Genomic DNA, 20335 nt, shown 5'->3' on the forward strand with positions numbered 1-20335 from the left:
CTGAGTGTCATCAGTCTTTGATACTCGAGAGCATCATTGGTAGTGACGTTAAACATAGTTTCCATGTGTAAACCAAGTGACAACTATATCTGTGTCGTGCAATATATATATATAAAGTCGTATTACAAAATATATCCAGGAACTCTATAGATTAGCAAACCATGAGAGATAAAAAAAAGCTACAACTGCTTCACATCTAAAGACTCCTAAATTTGGCAGCTAAGACACACATGTAAATCATTTGCCTAGGATCACACACTTTGGTTAAGTGGTGATAGCATGATTTGGGCCCAGCCTGTGATTTAACTACGTGGGCACATACATTCGCAGCTATAGTTCATCTAAGTATTTAATAATGTTTGGGTTTGAAGAGCTTAAATCGAATATCGCCTGCATGGTACATAGCGGTAGTGCAGCACTTCTGATGTTGCTTGACCTATCTGCCGCGTTTGCCTTGGTGGATCATGCACAGCTTGTCATCCGATTGGCTGAACTGGTAAATTTCTCCCAGTCTGCATTGGCCTGGATCTCTTCCTTCTTAGGGCCTAGAAATACAAGTGTGGCTGTAAAAGGTGACAGTTCAAATCCCGCACTAATCACATGTGGAGTGCCCAGGGTCCTTGTATCTCGCCAACCTTATTTAACATTTATATCATGCTGCTACTTAAACTCCTTGATGACCTGGCTGTCCGGCATACAAATTATGCTGATGACACTAAAATCGGTATCGAGCTGTCAGGCTGTTACGCTAGAGATACCCTACGTGTTAACTCCATATATTATGCCATACAAGTGTGGATGGTGACCAATTCCCTAGCGTTAAATACCAAAAAGACTGAACTCCTAATAATACCATCCAGAAATAAGTTAAAAAATCTTGGCCCCGAATATGGAAGTTTCACCATCAGTAGCAACATTATTAAAGTGTCTAAGTCAGTGAAGACACTAGGAGTCATCTTTGATGCCGAATTATCCATGAAGCCACATGTGGCCCAAGTTCGAGCAGCCTGTGGATACACCATTAAACTGCTCAACTATCATGTTCATCAAACCACCCACACTCTGTAGAGCGCTCCTCTGCTCTCTAGCTAGGTCTGTGCTTTAAACAATAAAATCCAAATTTAAAAAAATCACAGCGGGGCCTAAAAGCAGCTCTTCCGTATCAGTCCTCAACCAGTACTTGGAAGCTACCTCGAGCTAATTCATAGAACGCCACACATCTAACTGGACCATGATGCAAACTCTAGATTTCTGTGAATTGTATATGATCCGTTATGTTTTAAATGTCAATTAGACATGTATTTTATTCTCTTTTATACACATTATAAAATATACAGAGTTAATATCACATGGGTATCTTTCTAAGGCACCAGCTGGCCTTGCGAATCCCAGGCTACAATCGGAGCTAAATAGCTCCCAGCAACTTCAAGCGCTGCCTTACTTAGCTTTTCGTAGGGTGGCTGATAGTTCACAAAATTATTGAAAGTGACATTGGATTTGTAGCATACCAGTGTCAACCCTGTGAGCTCAGACAAGGTATGAAAGCTAATGTGGATTTCCGACATCTGCCTGTCTCCATTCCTGTGAATGGGACAAAGAGCAGGATGACTGCCTCTGACACTCAAGTTGGGTAACTCCTCCCGGAGACCCTGGCTTCAAGGAGGCAAATCCATAGCAAAGGCCTACTTCACAATAAAGGGATAAAAATAAAGATTTGATTAACAGGAGCTAACAGCAGCTTCTGGGTATCCAGCATTGGCCAATAAGCAGGAGCTACCTTTGGAAAACGTGAGCTATTATATCGCATTACGCCAGTTTAAATCTCATGTAAAATGCAAACTATAACTCTTTGTCAAGTCTATATGACCCATTAGGGTTTAAATGTATTCTGGATGTGTCCCAATGCTCATGTACATACATTCCTAAATGCACAGAGTTAATGTCATATGGATATGTTTGTTTGGCACCAGTTGGCCTGTGGAGCCAAATGTAATTTCTGGTTGCTGTTCGTGTTAAGCCAACGAGGCTCTCAGCGGAAATTGTTGCAACGAGAAATCCTATGGATTGAACTTTTGGATTTGCTCAGCCCCAGTGAAAGTTTATACCCTGAAGATGGTTCTTTGAACCGAAACGCGCCGGTCATCTCCCTTTTTCTAACATCCAAAAAAAAGGAGACTTTTCCACTGGAAGTTTATGCTGTTTTAAATTATTGATTCTGAATGTGTGAAGTGACACTTTTCTGTATGTATTCTTGTGACTGATTTACACAATGCCAGTCGTTGTAAGGCATTTCCTATGTTTGATAAAAGTTCTGTACATTGTATGCTACATGAACGAATGTGCTCCCTATGGCTTTAATAGAGGACACTGTGTAAATTTGATCCTATCACTTCTAATAACTCTTTGGATTTGACAAATTAAAAATTCAAGAGTTAGCTCTATAATTCAGGCTCTGATTTATATGTACATTTTCTACTGAAGTTTCTAAATGTCATGTCTGTTAACTAATGAGGTATTGCTAGTTACCTTTTAATACTAAATGTTTGAATGCAACCAGGTACTCCAGTACCCAGAAATTCGCCTATACGGCGCTAAAACTATTAGTTACTTACCTTAATAGAGGGATTTTCTTCCCTGAAGAGTGCATTTGTGCCTGCTCTGTAGCAATACACAGCTCTGGTTCTGCTCGATTTTTCTCTGTCCCAAGTGGCCATGTGACGTATGCCCGCCTGCACCTGAAACGTTTATTACATTGTTCTCTAATCATTGCTGATATACATCTTCCTGAAACTTTGTTTCTCTCCTCAAGTGTCTATGATTATCTAAATTGTTCTGTGCACCCCTATACCCCACTTGTCTGCTCTTGGGCTATAACTGCAATAGGGGGTTGAACACTAAAGGTAATTTGAAGCGCAGGGCTAGAGAAGCAGGTTAGCACAAGGGAGGAAGGATTTATCCATCTTGATTTTCTGTAAGCTTCTCCTTCCTTCCTGTCTCCTAACACTTCCTGCACAGCAAAGATGTTGGGTATATTGCAAAAAGGCACAAGTCACTTATCTTAACAAGGATTATACCCATTGAAGCTTCTTTTAACCAATCCTCTATGGCTTGTTGCCTTTATAAGGTAGGATATTCCCTCTTTCTTGGGTTAGTTCCTTGACTCAAGAATAATGCTTTTGGATTTCTTTTGAGAATTGAACTTGCCCAGTGAGCAGAAGGATTGTTCCAAGGCAGAGGCAAACTCTGCTGCTTACCCATCCCCAGGGCACATTCGGAGTGTACCGCGGCTGGAGCAAGACATGCCTCTTTGTCAGCAACACTGGTACCCGGGACCTCACTGGAAATGGACTCCTGCAGGTGTTAGCAAGCCTCCCTGGGGTTAAGAGAACGAGAATAAGGACTCGTCTTGTCCCGGAGCCCTATTTGTGAGTCTGTGCTAGAAGAAGCAAAGCAGCTAGTTTGCAGCATTCTACTGTGTTGAACCATCCTCAATCCCATTCAAATGCATTGGAAGGAAAGGGACCCACAGTAATGCTTTTTCAGCACTTATCTGAACTGCTGTTGATGCTCCTCTTCAAACTAGTTCACCACTGCACCGTGTGAGATAAGCCTGCTCTTCTCGAACAAGAAGCTTGCCACTGCAAAAGTCTTCACGGTGTGGTGGTTGGAACAGCACCTCGAACCATTAGCATCTTCCTCATGGTCCAAAATCTCGACCTTCAAACCAACCCTGGTTGTCTTGTTGACCCGCATCCTTTAAATGCTGCATCAAACTGCAGAGTTTCATCTAGAAGCACTCGACACATGCTCCCCATCCTGGATCACTGTGGCTCGCAGCCAAACCTGTTTCGAACAATTTGCACATCGTTAAGCCTGGTTTGATGCCAGCAAACTGTCAAGAACTGGTTAAGGTACTATTGGAAGGCACCAGCCCCCAGATCCATTTGCTGAGCTCCTAGAGTCTGGTTAAGCCCACCTTTTGGGCCCTTTTTTCCAAATCCATAGTGGTTTGACAACATTCTAGTGATGTATTCCCTTTTCCTCCCTGCTAAATGTACAGAGTGCTGGCATCATTGCATTATGTATTTCTTGGTCTTCCTTCGAAGGGATGAGTTTTTGTTAGTGTTTTGCAAAATAGTTTTTATTGCTTACTGATGTGTTTAATTAAATAAAGTATATTTCTTGTATCAAACCTTGATTAGGCATTCTTTTATCTTGGACTCTTGTATTATTGCTATTTGGGTTGCTACTTTCTCTCATTCACGCCCCTCTTAATAGTATAGCTCGTTCTCAGCCCAAATTATCGCATGGGAATACTTGTCCATAACATCTGGACAGACGCTCGAGCTAGTAGTAATGGACTCCTAGCGAGTAACGCAAGTTGTGAAGTGTGTATTTAATGCAGTGACCGAAATTAAGATTGGATATGCAGGAGCTAAAAGCAGCTCCTGGCTATCCAGCATTAGCCTGTGAGCAGGAGCTACCACTGGGGAATGAGCAGCTGGTACATAGCTTTCGGCAAATCTAACCTCTATGTAAGATGCAACCATTGGGTTTATATGTTACGTGGGTCCTAGTGTTTATTTATAGATTGTCCCAAACAAAGAGTTTAACTCACATAGCTGTGCTTGTTCGGCATCAGTTGGCCGGGGGAGCCAAAGGTAGATCCTGGTAGCTGTTGGTGTCAAGTTAAACGGGCTCTTCTAGGCTACAAGCAGGAGCTAAATGGCTCCCAGCTCCCCTCAATTTCAAACCATGTAAAGTGGTCTTATATAGCGCCCATTTGCCAATAATGTTGGCCTTGCTGCGCATGGCTCTTTAAGAAAGGAGGGCAGCGTGTGTTAGTCGGGTGGCAGGAAGGCAGATGGGGAAATGTTTGATTTTGATTGATGTAGGTCAGAAGTACCTGTTACCTGTGTGCCAATGTGAAAATCGCTGCTGTTTGTAGTTGGTACCTACCGTGCAGGCTAGCCATAGTGGCAGCCCTTGGAATGGGGTTGTGCAAAAATGGACTGCATGGTTGTTGATGGATAGGGTCTGAATCTGTTAAGTACACTAGAGCTGGTGGTCATCTGAAGGAGTGTGGGAGGTATACGGATGTAAGATTTAGTAGTGAGGAGTTAGTTGATGGATGAGAGTGGCAGGAGGGGGATGTTATTGCTTCCTGGCTCTTTGTTGTAGATTTCACGAAGATTAAACTGTGGACCAGTGCCACACAGCAGAGGTTCCATGAATCTCCCACAGATGGGGTAAGGTGTCCCACAGTTTCGTGGCCAGAACTGAAAAGAGAATCCTCCTTGCCATTTATTGTTGTAGTTAGACTAGTACCAGTACAGCATTGCTGGACCGAAGTGTTCTGGAAGGAGTGTAGTGTTGAAACTTACTTCTGAAGGAGGAGGGGCTTCCTGCATGGTATGAACGACGGGTGATGCACAAGGTTTTGAAATTAACCCTTTTATGATGAGTATCCAGTGGAGAATATGCAATGCCATCGGGATATGTTCCAATCACTTATTTCTGAAAATGAGACTTGCCGCTGCATTTTTAACTATTTGAAGTTACCTCATTGGGTAATCTGGGAGAGGGAGAGCGGCTGTTTGCATAGTCTAGTTCGGATAGTCTTGGAGAAATGATGGTCATGGCCCTGTTGGTGAATATTAAGGTAAGATGCGGCGTAGCATCTGCAGCTTGCTTTTGACCTGTGTAACAAGACTGAGGGTGCCGTCTGTTGTTGTTCCAAGATTCCTCGATTTGGTTGAGGGATTGTGATGGAGTTAGGACCTGTCGGATTTCAGAGCATCAGTGCTCTTTTGTTAGGGTTGAGTTTTAGTTTGTTTGCTATAATCCATGCACCCTCCTGTCAAGGCAGTTTTTAATGTCTGGTGCGTTTGGTCATAGGTGGTTTACAAGTTTGTAGATTATTTGTGTCCTCTGCGTAGTTGGGAGATACCAGATTTATTGATGTCTACTACGGATGTACTCTAGAGGAGAGCGTATGTGTCCTTGCAGTACTCCACAGCTAAGTGGGCGAGGCCGGGAATTGCAAGGGCCCATGGTAGTAGTTTAGGTTTTACCCAAATGGTTAGAAAAAATTTGAACGCATGGTAGATTTGACCAAATTCGGTCACTACCATTAGTTCGAATTTCTTAGAACAATTTGGGTTTGAAAATACTGAACATGAGGAGCGGGCGTTGCGGGGGTGTCTCCTGCTCCCCATGTTCGGTATCTGCGGCTTCGGGGATTCCAGGGTTGTCCCCTGCATCCTTAACAATGGATGCAGGGGCCAAAAATGTGCCCAGGCCCCCGTTTTCAATGAACGGTCAAAACGGCGTCCCAAGCAGTTTCACTGCGGCTAGTCTGCTCGCAAACAAAACGTTTGCGGGCAGATCCGTAGATTCTGCTCTACCTGTGAGGAAGGAGGTGATCCAGTGTAGAGTGGTTTCTTTAATACCTATATCTTCCATTCTTTTTAGGAGGATTTCGTGACTGATGGTGTCAAAAGCAGTTGAGATGTCTAGCAGTACGAGTGCACCCTGAGTTTTCATCCGCATTGTTTTTAAGTGTATTGCAGATAGAGAGTGGAGCAGATTCTGAACTCATTGAAGGTGTAATTCCTTGCTGTGCCTTGTTCAGGAGTTGGTTTGCTTCGATGTAATTATTGAAGTGGATGATATATTAATTCCTACAGACGTTTCACAATGAAAAGGTGTGTTTGAGATCTGTTGACTGCTGGCTGTGTCATATCTGTCAGCTCTTGGCCTTTTAAGCAAAGATCTGATGTATGCAGATTCCAGTTGGGCTGGGACTCTTCCGGTACTGATGCAGTTGTAGAGGAGAGAAAGGACAATGGGTGCCAAGTCTGAAGATTTCATGATTGATTTGTAAAGATTGGGGTACATGGATCCTCAGGATATCCTGCTGTGTTGCATGAGTCAGTAACCTGTAGGTCCTCTGCATACAGAAGGCAGAAAGGCAACAGAGAGGAGGTAGTGGAAGGTGTCGGTGGGGTCTCATTGGTAGTGTGTGGGAGGGAGCATCCTTCATTGTAAAGGTGATCCTGGATGTCGAGCGTGAAGTGTGCAGCGATCTGGTCGCAGAGCTCTTGTGTAGGGGTAGGGATTGTTACAGGCTGTCGGGCTTCTGAATTCTCAGATGCTTTAATGCATTTCCCTTTCACTGTCGTGCCGAATCGATATGTTTGGAGTAGTGTGCTTTCTTTGCTTTGAGTACTTCAGCCCTGCAAAGGCGTATCTGTTGATGGTAGGCAAATTTGCTTGTATATAGATTGTTTTTTGCAGATTTTCTCCAGTTTGCAACTTTCCATTTTTAAGTAATTTTAGTCTGGAGGTGAGAGAGAGGGAACTTTAATTTATAAAATGAGTAGCTCTGCTGGTTGTGCCATGATAATCCTGAGAATGTAATACATTATTTCCCAAATATCCTTTCTTTGTATTAATACAACATATCCAGCATCTGGTGCTGTGTGGAATTCACCATATTTTGTATTTCAGGTCTTTCTGCTGCTAGTGAAGTTTACAACCTAATCAAGGAAAACTGCCTCTCCACTAAGACAAACGAGAACACTTTTCCAGGTATGTTCCTTTTTTTTCTTTTTTTGTGCAGTTGTGTTCATGTTTATTTCTCCTATACTATTGCACTGCCTTGTCCCCTCCTCCCAGGCATTGCTGTATCCTGTATTTTACCACCACTACCCTGAATGTTTAAATCCTAGATCTTATTGGTTGGCTTTCATGGCTTGGGTGTCCTTATAATTTCCCCTTTTATTATGCCATCTTGATCTTTACATTGTTATGTGGGAGGACTTTCATTGTTGTATTCTAATTTAGTTGTAGAAGACTTTTTGGGTTTATTGTGATAGTTTGCTGTTGTAGATGAGTCTTTTTGCTGCGCTGAATGTGGCCAAGCTTTTTGAATCCAATTCACTATGGTTATAAAGCAGACTATACTGCTGGCTACAGTCATAATTCTTCCAGAAAGCATGTTTCTCTTTTAAAAAAAAAAAAAAAAAAACTGCTGATTATTCATCCTCCTCTTAGGAAAAAGTGATTATGGGCCGGTATGGCTCCCCCCAAAATGACAAGCCCTCTGTGCCCTTGAAGTGCCCTATTCCGCTTCTTTTAAGTGCTGTTCAATTTGATGTATGTACTTGTAGAGCTTTCAATGACACTCTCGGAACGCAGATCATCCAGTCAGCATGCAGGTAAAGGCGGCTGTATTTTTCGATCTATACCCTTTCTCACCTTGTTGCCATGCCTTTTAGTTTGCTCCCTCATCCTGTCGCTCTCCCCCACCTCCTAATGCTTCCTTTCAGCTCTTGTAGACCGCCCGCTCTATCCGCTACCTCTCCCACTCCCTTTTAGCCTGCCGGTTCCCATGACATCCACTCTTCCTTACACTTTTCCCAAGACCGAGATCCGGGTAGAGCCTTGTTCCTTTTGTTGGGTCAAGAACGGAGTAGATTCTTGTCCATACAGGTTTTTAGGTGATATTATCACAATCTCACACTTGTGTTTCTATCTTGGACATCACCTGGGGCGTAGTTAATTAGGGTAATCATTTCACTATCCCTATTAGATAGTCGGATCCCTCACCAACCGTCTTGGGAAAGGTATCCCCCCGCACCCCTACCCACTTTTTTTACTGTGCTCCGAGTCTTTTAATCTTCTTGAGGAACATACAGTACACTAACTTTGTAGATAATACACACGTGGGACTGATCCACCTGTTTGGTATAATTTGTCTTTGTTATAATTTCTCCTTTTGGTGGTCTGATACCGATCACATTTTGAATAGTTTAGCTATTCCCTGTTTTTTTGTTATAAGCCTTCTGACAACCTTTGGTTGTATGGGATATTAACAGGTGTCGTTGAACCAATAGGGACACCTGTGGATGGGGACGCAGGTATCTCTAAATTAGCGGCGATTCAGAGAAAGATAGTAGAAGAATAAAACTACAACAGATCAGGCATACTCTGTCTAGCATAGAATCAGGATAGCGGCAGAAACAAAATTACTTAACGTTTGCAGAGGACTTAGTGGAAGAGATTCTATCTCAGCCTTCCATTCTGGGCCTTGTCCCAGGAACACAGTCCTCAATAGGCAACGACGATGGGAACGCACAGAGCTCTCATGACAGAATATCTACAGACCCATACTGCATCCAGTGGATTAATCATCCACATAGAACCTTGCATACTTTTAGATGATAGCCAGTCCTGCAAGGATTGGAGCTTTATAGCAAACAAATGCACAAGAGATTGCCTGATATTAAACCTCAATACAGCTAAGCGAGTATCTGAAGCCATGATGTGTGAAATTCATAGAAAAACAGGAAAGACTCAAAGGACAAGTGCTGTTGGACAACTATAACATGAAATCTAAACGCCATGAAGGAGTTCAGAGAATTTAACCTAAACAAAAAAATTATTATAGAACTTAAAATAAACATTGCTATGTTCTCGCATGCCAAGATCTATCCATACACAACCAATGAATATTATCAACAAGGTGACCAACGGGGCCTTTGTTCAGGCACCTCTAGGAAAGATCTACAGTTCTGGGACTGTACCAAGAATAATTACTGCAATACATTCAGTCCTGAGGAATGGAATTTCTCTAGCAACAGTTCTGAAGATGAGGGTAGTAGAGCAGGTCCATCTAATAAACGACAAGGTCATAGACCTCGGGATCGCCAGGTACATTTGGAGGAGTCCAGGCAGTTAGAAACACACATACCCCCAGGACCTATGCCTTTTTTACGGCAAAGAGGATGAGGCAGGGGAAGATTGCAGAATGACTCACCCAAAATTACCCGCAGGCCAGGCAGGGGCAGGCCGACCCCACCAACATACTATTGATCAATCTGTCAAAATGCAAACTGACACCATCAGAAAAATACATCCTTCAAAAAGGTCTTTCCTATGTGCCCACAGCTTGTTACTATGCATTTTCAAATAAGAATAGAACTCAATTCGGAAAATTAGACTCACGCATTTTTCTATGAACAAAATGGCACACGCCAATCGGACATTACAGGATTGCACACACCATCTCAGTTTTACCCTCCCCTGCAGAGCATCACTCCAGAGTCATTGACCTTTGAACAAGCTATTTCTAAGAAACATGAGGAGCTAGAACAATCTGTGCTTTTGTTCATCATAATCATACATGAGATGAACGACTGGCTTTGGAGTCTTTGGAAAACAACAAAATGATGCGACGAATCCCATGGCATTGTCACATCTTCTATGGAGAGGCCCCTTTCCATGAGGCAAGTGAGGTGTGGTCACTACCCATTAGTTCCCTTGGGGTGATGCTCAGTGGGTGGATCTCATGGGGAGGGAAGCCCATCATGTGATTGGTGACAATGGCCCCGGGAGAACGTAGTATTCATTGGGCCCCTTGGTATCCACACCCTCCTTGAACTCCACTCTGATCCCTCACACCACTATGTATTGCAGTAATGTAGAGGGTGCTGTGAGACAGGCATGCTATCAAGGGAGACAGACTCAAGTATTATAGTTTCAAAACCTTAATTTACTATAATGCTGGGGTTGGTGTAATATCTAACTGGCCGTATGGTTCCCTCAACTGGTATTTCTAAGGGCCGTTGATGTCTGGACGTCCAAAACCAAAATCCGTCTGTCTCTAAACCTATGTTTGCCATCACTCTCTGATAAAATGTGGTAGGAAGACTATTTGAAGAAATAAGTGATTCAAAAAGAAATATATACCAAGGCTGGTTTCAGGTGGTCTTCTCACCAAGTGTGGCTTGGCTAGTAACATCACTGTTTGGCTCGATCATCAGCTCTTCTCCACAAAGTTCTTGTACTCTGTTCAACAATTCCAAATGTATTTAGTTCCTGGGGATACACTTCCCCAAGCTTCACTCCTCCCAAGTTTCAAATCAACAAAAATATAACAGTTTCTTCTCAAGTGTTCCCTTCCCCAAGCTTATGCCTTCTTGTTTCACCAAATAAAAGTTCACCTCTGTTAGGCCCCTTGGGGGTTCCTTCTCCAAGTTCAGGCCGCTTCAGTTTCAAACACAAAATTCAACTTGTCAGGATGTACCTTTCTCAAATAACCTTCTCATGGGGTAGAATCGGAGACTTTCAAAAATGCCAGGCCCCGTTGCCCCTCCTAAGCGTGACCACTCTGATCTTTGGTCCCTCTGTTTATTTCCTGTACTTGCTTTTCTTCTATCCTTTCATCTTCAGGTGCTTCCTGCATCCCTTTGTTATCCTTCACTTCACTGTGCCCATTGACACCTTCTTTGGCTTGCTCTTCTATCCCCTCGTTGTGCCCCAGGCACTTTAATTCACTTTACTTTTGTTCACCCTGCACCTGTCCTTTTCCTTATCGTGCTTCTTGCACACTTCTTTCGCTCTTGCACCTTTCCTTTACTTTCGGGTCACTGGCACCCTTCTATTAACCTTTATGCCTTTCCTTTAAACAACACTGGCTTCCTTTTGGCTGAGGCAATGCTTGTGTTTCATCTTCTTCATTACACAAGTCTCAGACCCCTTTAACTTTCTCATATATGTGGGTCCCAGACCCTATGGATTTTTCATATAACTTGGCTTCTCACTGCAAGTCCCACAATGTTAGTGTTATTTTATTTTTTGCGCCTTGAAACACTTGTGTATAGGCGCGTTATAAATGCCATATCATATATCATATCACAATGCCCCTCTCCCTATGGACAATAGTGAACTTTAAGTTCACAAAATAATTCATAGGTTTCTTGTCTTTCCTTCGCTTTCCGCTCTGTGCAGCTTTTCATAAATCTGTCTTTCTCTGTTCCCGCTCCAGCTAGTCGCACGCTCCCGAGTTTCTCTTGCTTACTTGTGTGAAACTCACCGGATAGGGAATGCGCTGGCAAGCAGTCTCTCTGGGTACCTGGGATCGAGGTCAGGGTCCCACCACCTGTCCTGCAGACCCCCTTGCACAGACGCATCCCAGGTGAACAAGTGCCAGCAGGACATAAACTTCCTCGCTCTGGCTCCCTGGAGACACAGCACCCTAGCCACGCTGCAGCCCCTCATGAGCACTGGGTCAGCGTTTTGGCATGCCGCTCTCCTCCAGGTGTTCCAGGCTTCTCTCCTCACAGCCCCCTGCTCCTTGGCTTCTCGGCTCCAGTCAGCTCTCTCCGCCTTTCTGTCAAAATTGTGCTTGGGGCTGAGAAGGGATCCCCTGCTGGACTTGCCCACGCAGCCTCCCTTCTGCCCTCCCAACTGCTTCTCCCCCGGCACTCTCAGCAGTCACCTATCCACTTGTGTTGTATCATTGGGCTGCAGGTGTGTGGCCAGGGCTGGGTTTGCCTGACCTCCAATGCGCCAATTAACAGGACATGCCTGTCCTTCAGTCCTGAAAAGAGACTCAAGTGGAGTTAGGTCTGAGTGGTCAGTGTTAAATGCCTGACCCTATTAATGGTTGTGGGATGTATTGACCCACTCCTCCACTATGCTATGCGGCATCACCCTGCTAGTATGGTGCAAGGAACTGCAACAATGGCAGCAAAACTCTTGTGCAAGCCATAAACCTACAAAATCCGCATTCTCAAGCACACACAAAGATGGATGCACAACCAGCAACCCATGGTGCATGTGTGGTGGAATAGGACACACCCTGCAGAAAATGTGCCAGTGGGCTCCATGACCAGCAGACAGAATACAGAGAGAAGCAGCACTTTGCAAGTGAAACCCCAAAATGTGCCTACAAACAACATTTGCTTTGTTGCCAAAAACGCCAAAATGCCTTCAACACAACACTTTTCAACATCCAAAACTTTGCTTGGCGCTAAATTCATGTAATCTTAAGAAGCATTGCGAACATACAAAGTCTTAAATGTGAAGAGCAAAACATTCATCAGACAACTGGATTGTCTGTCAACTGACAGCCTCTGTCAGAATCTGGGTGCAGTACCCTGGGCCACCTGAATGACGGCTGTTAGATGGGTTACTGATGAAACTTTAAAGTGATCTAAAACTAAAAGGTCTGCTGGATTAGCAAACATAAAAAGGATTTTTGCTAAAAGGAATACAGATCTTAGTTGTGTTTTGATCCACCAGATGTAAAGCTAAGAACGTAATGTGTTTATGTTTGATGCAACAAGTTTGGGTTTTGCTGGATTTAAGAAGTTAATTAGCCTGGCTGAGCTGCAAGAACTGGCAGGTTCTCCCAGGGGGAGGGATATCCTCTCAGCAGAAACTCACTGGGAGATGTTAATCGCGGGTTAGCCCAGACCTTTGTCTATAGAAAGAGAAGGAACAATGACGGAGCTTCATTACAGGAAACGGAGGTGTGAAGGTGGTTGTAAATGGCTCCTGGAAGGAACAAACAAGGAGGGGCTGCTCCTGGACTGCAGGGAGACAAAAAGGGGAAGACCATCTGTTGCTAAATATGAACAATTTTTAAAGACTCATAACTGGTGATTCAAAGTGGTGAAAAATATACCAAGGACATATCTATTAGTTTAAATTTTGGCTGCACGTTTTAAGAGGCGGCACAACCGCGTGACATGTTATGGACAGGAATGGCAATATATGTGGTTTTAAGCGAAATGTATTAATGTTAGAATTGTGAAAATGTACACGCACATCCCTATGTTAAACACACATTTGTGGAAAGTTGCATAAAGTTTGGAAATTGTGTTCATAGCAAAAAGGACAAAATTCTGTAGAAAGTTGAAACAAGATCATACAGCTGTGAGATTTTGATGAACCGCTACTATGGCATCTTTGTGTGTGATTTGTTTAAAGGTGATCAATGTAGAAATATGTATTTAGTAGAAAATCTAACTTTTGGGACCAGTGGCTAAAGGGAGGTCTCTGAGAACTGTAAAGCAAACCATAAAATGTGACATCGTCCGGCCTTGATCCAATCACTTAAATGCAAGGCGGAGATGAGGTTTTGACCCAATCCCAGCTCACAGGGGCAAGTTTAGCTAAGCCGGCCTATACACCCACTTTGTGATGTAATTTTAAAGCCTAAATAGAGACAGCTGACAACACATAGGGATTCACTGATCCAGTCACTGTCCTGATTCCGGCGAAGCACTCGGATCCAGCATTCTACATCCAGCTTTAACATCCTTCCAGATCCAGATGCCAAAACTCTTGCCAGCAAAAGAACTATTGATTTCAGCAAGGCCCAAATTCTCCAATTTATTCTCTCCACCCATTGAAGCGCTGTGTGGTGTGAGAAGGCCTTTTGAACCCGTATCCTGAAATTCTCTGGCTTGCTACCACTAGGCTTGCCTGAGGAACTCGCTATCCAGCTGATTGAAATAACCACAGACTAGAAGGACAGATCCTGTGCAAAACCGGTGACCGGCCTAGCTGATCCAATACCGTGCCTGATGTGCTGTTCTTCCTAGACCAGATCCAATCCCTGAGCAGAACTGACGGTCCAATTAATAACTTATTCTGTGAGTATTTATAGGAAGAAAAGTGACCTCTAGTATCTTTGCATCGCCTTATCCCCACCCATCCTATCTTTTAATTCAGAATCAGTCTTGTCAAAAGCTTTCCTGCGCTGATTTTTCTCATTTGTTTTATAAAATCCTAAGTCATTAGTGATTTTTGAGTAAGAAAAGTAAATCCCTGAACGGAAACTAGAGTATCGCACGTGACGGGTTACGCTGGCCACGTAACTGTGGAAATTCATGTGACATTCTCTTTTTCATAGTCATAATAATATAGTGTAAGCAAACCCATTTTTCATTTTCAAAGTGCATTTCTGTTTTCCATTCTCGAGCCTAATTTACAAAAACAACCTTTACTAAAACCTCTATAACTCCTTCAGAATATCGCACAAGGAAAAGTTTGCAGCAAATTACAATTCTGAAAGATTTCTACACGTGTGAAATAGCGTTACATTTTTTCTAACTTGGACTTTGAGATTTCAAATGCTTTCTTTGAACTAAATCATTGTCTGTGATTGTGTGCAACTGTTCAAAACGGCTCCCATAGGAATTTATAACAATTGAAGTATTTTTGATCACATTTGGTGTTGCCCAGTCAATTCTAAAGACAGTTTAAAAGCCAATTCTGACAGCTGACAAGTTAATTCCGTTTTTCTCTTGTGTTTGAAGGGGGAAGGTGGGGCTGATATTCTGTCTGATTTATACTATTCCTGAATACCTGTTCTCTCCTCGCATCTATTTAGTTGCCTATTGGGGGCTTGAGGGGTGTTGCAAGGGGAACCTCTAACTATAGTGCCATCTGTCTAAACCCACACAAGTATTCTCTTCTGTGCTACATATGTTTTGGTGCTCATTACTTGATTCATAGTGTATTAAAGATACTATTCTGTGTGCTGTCACCCCATTGGTGATTGTTGTTTGCCTATTGAAATATATTGTGATAAATATTTACCTTTGCAAACTAGCCTGATTCCTGGTTCAGTGTGACCGGGGGGGAGGGCGGATCTCGGGAGAAGGGTTTGATATGAGTGGCATATCGTTCAGAATATTGAATTTATAGACAAAAATTAATAAGGGTTTCAGTTGCACACTACATGCTGGGCGAGACTTGTGTGTGCCAGATTCAAATAACTTACAGCTTGGGGGGGATCGTCGCAGGATCCTGAATTAGACATATCACTTGTAAAAGTCTAACACAGCGTGCTAGCTGACTGGTACAAACACCTTGTTGGGTTACCATACTGTGCTACACTGTATAAGCACCCCTCAAAAGAAATACTCAAAGGAGTTGGGCCTGTTTTCGAAAGTAAAGTACCCTTGAGACAAGCCAGAAGGAAATATTAATATTTCCGGAATGGCGACCCCAGTGGAAATCAATATTGGAAGAGAACATCTACTGCACAAATTGTTTGTCAGGGGTGAATGGCTAGAACAGGACTAACAGGTATGGGTACAGGGAATAAAACGAGAAGCCCCTGAAATCAACTTTAATACCTGGCAGGATAAGGGTCCATTACGTCAAGCACTCGGTGAGCTGTACACAACCCCTAAAATAAAAGAGGAGCAATGCATAATTGCCAAAATAGCGGCCTACCTGTACCTCCTCATAGGAGTCAAACAGGAAAAGTACACAGACCATGTAGATTTCACAAAGAGGCAAGGGGAAGCACTGCAGAAAATCCAGACTAATCTGGACTCTGCAGAGCAAAGGCTCCAAGATAGCAAGGAATCTGAAACGGGCTAGGCAGTATGCCGCCAAACTCCAAGACGATCGGGCTATCTTACCGAAAAAGAATGCAGAGCCAGATGCCCAGGAACAGACACTGCAAAAAGAGTGTCGGGAAAGGTTGTATTCTCTACAACAGAGTCAACGAAAGTTGGCACAACAGTTACATTTTAATAGAGCCTGCGCAGAGCAGGTAGTCACATTACAGAATCACCTAGAATCCTTGAAAGAGGAGAATAATAAATTAATTATTAAAGACCTTTAATCCCAAGCAGAGTTTGATGCGGAGCGCCAGAAAGCTGGGGCACTAAAAAGCAGAGGGACGACCTGGCTGCAAAGAGGGGCACTCTAATTCAGGAGAGGGACGCCTTAGGCCAGGAAGTCCGCCATTTAAAAACAAAGTTAGAGGAAAATCACCTGACCAGACAGGAACTTGGTGAAATCAAAATGGATTACCAAAAGCTACTAGAGCACACCAGGCGGGTGGAGGATGCCTTGGAAAAGAAAAACCAGATCAGTAAGAACCAAACTCAGGAGGGGAGTCTCCTGTAGCAAAGAATTGGCCCAAAACTCCCAATTCAGGCAGGAAGCACAGAGAGACAATGAGGCTCTCTGTGAAAAGAATGATAGGCTTCTCCAACAGATGGCCATGCAAGAACAAATCATAGAGAACAGTAAGGCCTTAATAGAGGAGCAAAAAGGTCAGATATTGGCATGTCATCAGGAAATGGGGGCTGAAAAAGATGAAGTAAGATGGGAGAGAGAAACCCCTGAGCATAACCTCAGGAACCCTGGCATCAGGGACTTTAATCCCTTCAATTCCATGGACTCTGCCACCCTCATGTCCACTGGCCTATATGAACCAAGGGCCACAGGGATGATAGACTTCAACACAATGGGAAGTATGGGTCTGACCAGTCATCACCTCCCAGAAATTTATGGGCGGGCATCTATGTACAGGTTCCCAAATGCTAGGGCCAGCTTCTCTGATCAGGGAGACTCCAGTGAGGGGAGAATCAGAGAACTGGATCCTCAGAAATATCACCTACAAAGAGATCAGTCAGTCAAATTTGGTGGGGAATTCCATGAAAATAGGCCCACTAAGAGCATCTTAAAAACCTCTTCCCAGCTAGGACAGTGGGGGTAGGGGGGTTACTCAGCCAATCCTGGGAGCAAGGGAGAGCGCCACAGGTCTCAAGAGACTAGGCTATCCCATTCTGCCAGCCATTCCTAAGCTCGCAGAATCAGGGAGAGCCTAGAGTATCAGACAGCCACCTCAGGTAGCAGTGGCAGAGTCAGAGGATGAGTGGACAAGGGTGACCAAAACTAAAAAGGCCAACAAAGTCGAGAGAGCCTTACTGAAAGATCCCCTGAAGCAAATCAAGGCTATTAGGAGCGTCATCACGCCCTACCTCAAAAATGCCAAATATTCAGTTTGGGAACACCTTGAGCTGTTTGAGCAAATGATGGAGACTTTCCACCTAAAGGACAGCCTAAGTTGTATTCAGTATGTCAAGTTGACATTTTCACCTGAGTACTCCAGCTTCTTTGCGGGGCTGGAGGATCAGAACCACTTAAGATGGTCCACAATTAGGGCGGCCATCTTAAAGCATTTTACAATCCATAGAAACCCTCAAGAGGCCCGCAAGGCACCCTACAACCTGCAATGTGGGGAAGACCAGGCCCCACAAGAATTTGTCCAAGAGCTGAAATGTGCCTTTGCGCAAACCACCAGGAGGGTGCGCACTGACAGTAGGGAATTTATCAATACCTTCTTTCATGCCCTCCCCTAAATACATTATGACCCAGCTGGTGAAGGACTTTCATGAGAAAAGATCACTAGACTGGGTCATTGAACAAGCGACCCACATTTACGAAGTGCAGAAGCCACTAGAGAGTAAAGGTGCTAATAAAAACCCCAAACAAGCAAACGCCCCTGCTGCTGCTAAGGAGGCGGAGGGGAAGGTTGCTGTCATGATGCCTACCTCCAAGGAGCCAGACCAGGCCCAGCTACCCCAGAGGCAGACATCATGTCCCCGAGGGAAGTCTCAGCAGCCCCAAATAGGGGCCCTTTGGACTCAGTCCTGGCGCCTTTGGCCTTTGGCGCCAGGCTCATATTGGACAACAGGCCTGGCGCCATAGGCGCCAGGCTCATAAAAGATGACTTTGTGTAGAAAGGTGCTTGGTGTAAACTTACCTGATGCAGACCATGCTGCAACATCCAGGCCATCTAGAGGCCTGAATGGGACTACTTTATCTTTGGGGACTACTTAACCACACGGGTGTGGCCGGAGGAAGAATACATACCTGAGAGGAAGGATACATACCTGGAACTACTTTGAAGGCTATTTAAGCCACGTCCAAGCAGCAACTCACACTTCGCGTTGTTCTGCATCTAGCAGCTGGATGCTCACCGTGTCTGCTCCTGCATCCTGACTTCTGCCACGCCCGCCAGCATCCTGGAACACCTGCAAAGGGAGAAGAGAATAGAAGAAAGAAGTCCTTACCTGCTAAAATCCGCATCCCGGCGACATTTCGCCGACGATCCTGAAAAGGAAGACATTCATTTTAAAAGCACATCGCATCGATCGCTGCAGCGCCGCATTCCACTCACCTTTACTGGGCGCCTCCATGTTCATCAGCGACCATCTGGATCCGCAGCCACATTTCAGCGCCTAGGGAGAAAAAGACAAGAACAAAGGTGAGCTAGGGAAGAGAATAAGAAAACCTTAATTTTCCATCATAAGACTTACCTGTTGGGTCATTCCCACTTCATTTCGGGTCGGTGCCGCATCCTGGCATTTCCGGACCCCGGCCCCTAAGGGGAAAAAAGACACAAGGATTAGTGCATTAATGCAAGGACATTAAAGGAACCTCTCATCAAGCAACTCACCTGAGTTTCCTTCGTCGGTTCCATTGCTCATCTCGGAATCTTTGTTCTGCACATGAAATAGAGACAACGGACAATTATTATTTCGGGCTCTTACTTATAAACGGATTCTCACAGTATTTTACCGGGAAGGTCAAGCAAACTTGAGCTCCCTACAATCCAAGATCCAGTGAAGTAACTGGATTACAACGTGCCCCTGCATCAGAAGCAGGATGGAGAGCTTGTCCTTTCAGACCCAAAGGTGAGACTTCACGGGGAATCAAAGAAGGGTTTCGTGGAGGGTGAGAAGGGAGTGGGAGGCTTACACATTATCCCACAGATTGTTAATACTCCCTTTTCACACACAGAAGGATAATTCTGCGAGCCAGACAAGCCAGTCCATCTTCCGAGTCCTGCGCTTCACCATAGAAGAGGCAACAGCACTCCAAACCAGGCCTGCGCCTCCGTGGGAGTCTGGTGAGCGTAACAGTTGCCCCCATTTTAGATTTGGAGATGGGGAGGGGGCCTAAAAACAGTCCTGCGCAGAATCCTACTAACCCAAGGCCCTCTGGCCAATCCCAAACAGGGAGTCGGGGAGGTAACCCCACAAATGGGACCCCTAACTCCCCAGACTACATCAGCCCCTGTTACAAGGGCAACAGACCCACCCTGGGCTATCCGTGGACTCCTCTAGCCCAAAGGGTGGTGATATCCAACCAGGCAGCTGCCAACCCAGGAAGCTTCCCTCCTCACTTTCCCCAGGAGGGCAGTAATCCCCCAAATGCTGGGTTGAATTTCCTTCCCCGGTACCTGCCAAACCTCAACCCCCAAAACAAGCCTTCTTTCTTTCCTGAGCCCAGACAGCCCAATCCGGAGGCCAAGGGTGGAGGGGTACCAAAACTATCCCAACCAAAGGTATTATGGGAGAAGGGAGAGTTACCCTTCCCGTGATTAACCAAGGGTAGAGCAGAGGACCCCATACCAGCCAGAGCAGGTGTCCCAACTGGAGCGCCAGGTCCAGAACTTGGCACAATATCTAGGTTGCATGCTGAGGGCTCAACAGAATCTTCAGATGAGCATGGCGACTCAGAGCTCCTCAAATCAAGGGTCTGGTGCTTCAGAGCAATGACCGGGAGAGAACCCAGACAACCCACCGGTTCCCAGGGAGGAGGCACAGCGGGAAGGGGGTGTAAAGCCTTAGAGGAAGCTTCCTTCCCCACTGGTGAACGGCCCCTGAAAACCTAGGAACCGGAACCAGAATCTCCTGCCCCCGAAAGTCTGCAACCTAAGGAA

General features: G+C 44.6%; 1 protein-coding gene across 2 annotated transcripts in view; it reads left to right on the forward strand.

The window, feature by feature from the left end:
• The window catches only part of MTBP (MDM2 binding protein), a 701292-nt gene that overhangs the window by 5458 nt on the left and 675499 nt on the right, over positions 1-20335 (forward strand). For both annotated transcript variants that reach the window (XM_069621563.1, XM_069621564.1), the window contains exon 2: positions 7513-7593. In XM_069621563.1, the coding sequence (XP_069477664.1) occupies positions 7513-7593 (81 nt within the window). The remainder of the gene's footprint in view (positions 1-7512; positions 7594-20335) is intronic.

The sequence above is a fragment of the Ambystoma mexicanum genome, chromosome 5q, assembly GCF_040938575.1.
Source record: "Ambystoma mexicanum isolate Mex_15411 chromosome 5q, UKY_AmexF1_1, whole genome shotgun sequence".
In the NCBI taxonomy this organism is placed as follows: Eukaryota; Metazoa; Chordata; class Amphibia; order Caudata; family Ambystomatidae; genus Ambystoma; species Ambystoma mexicanum.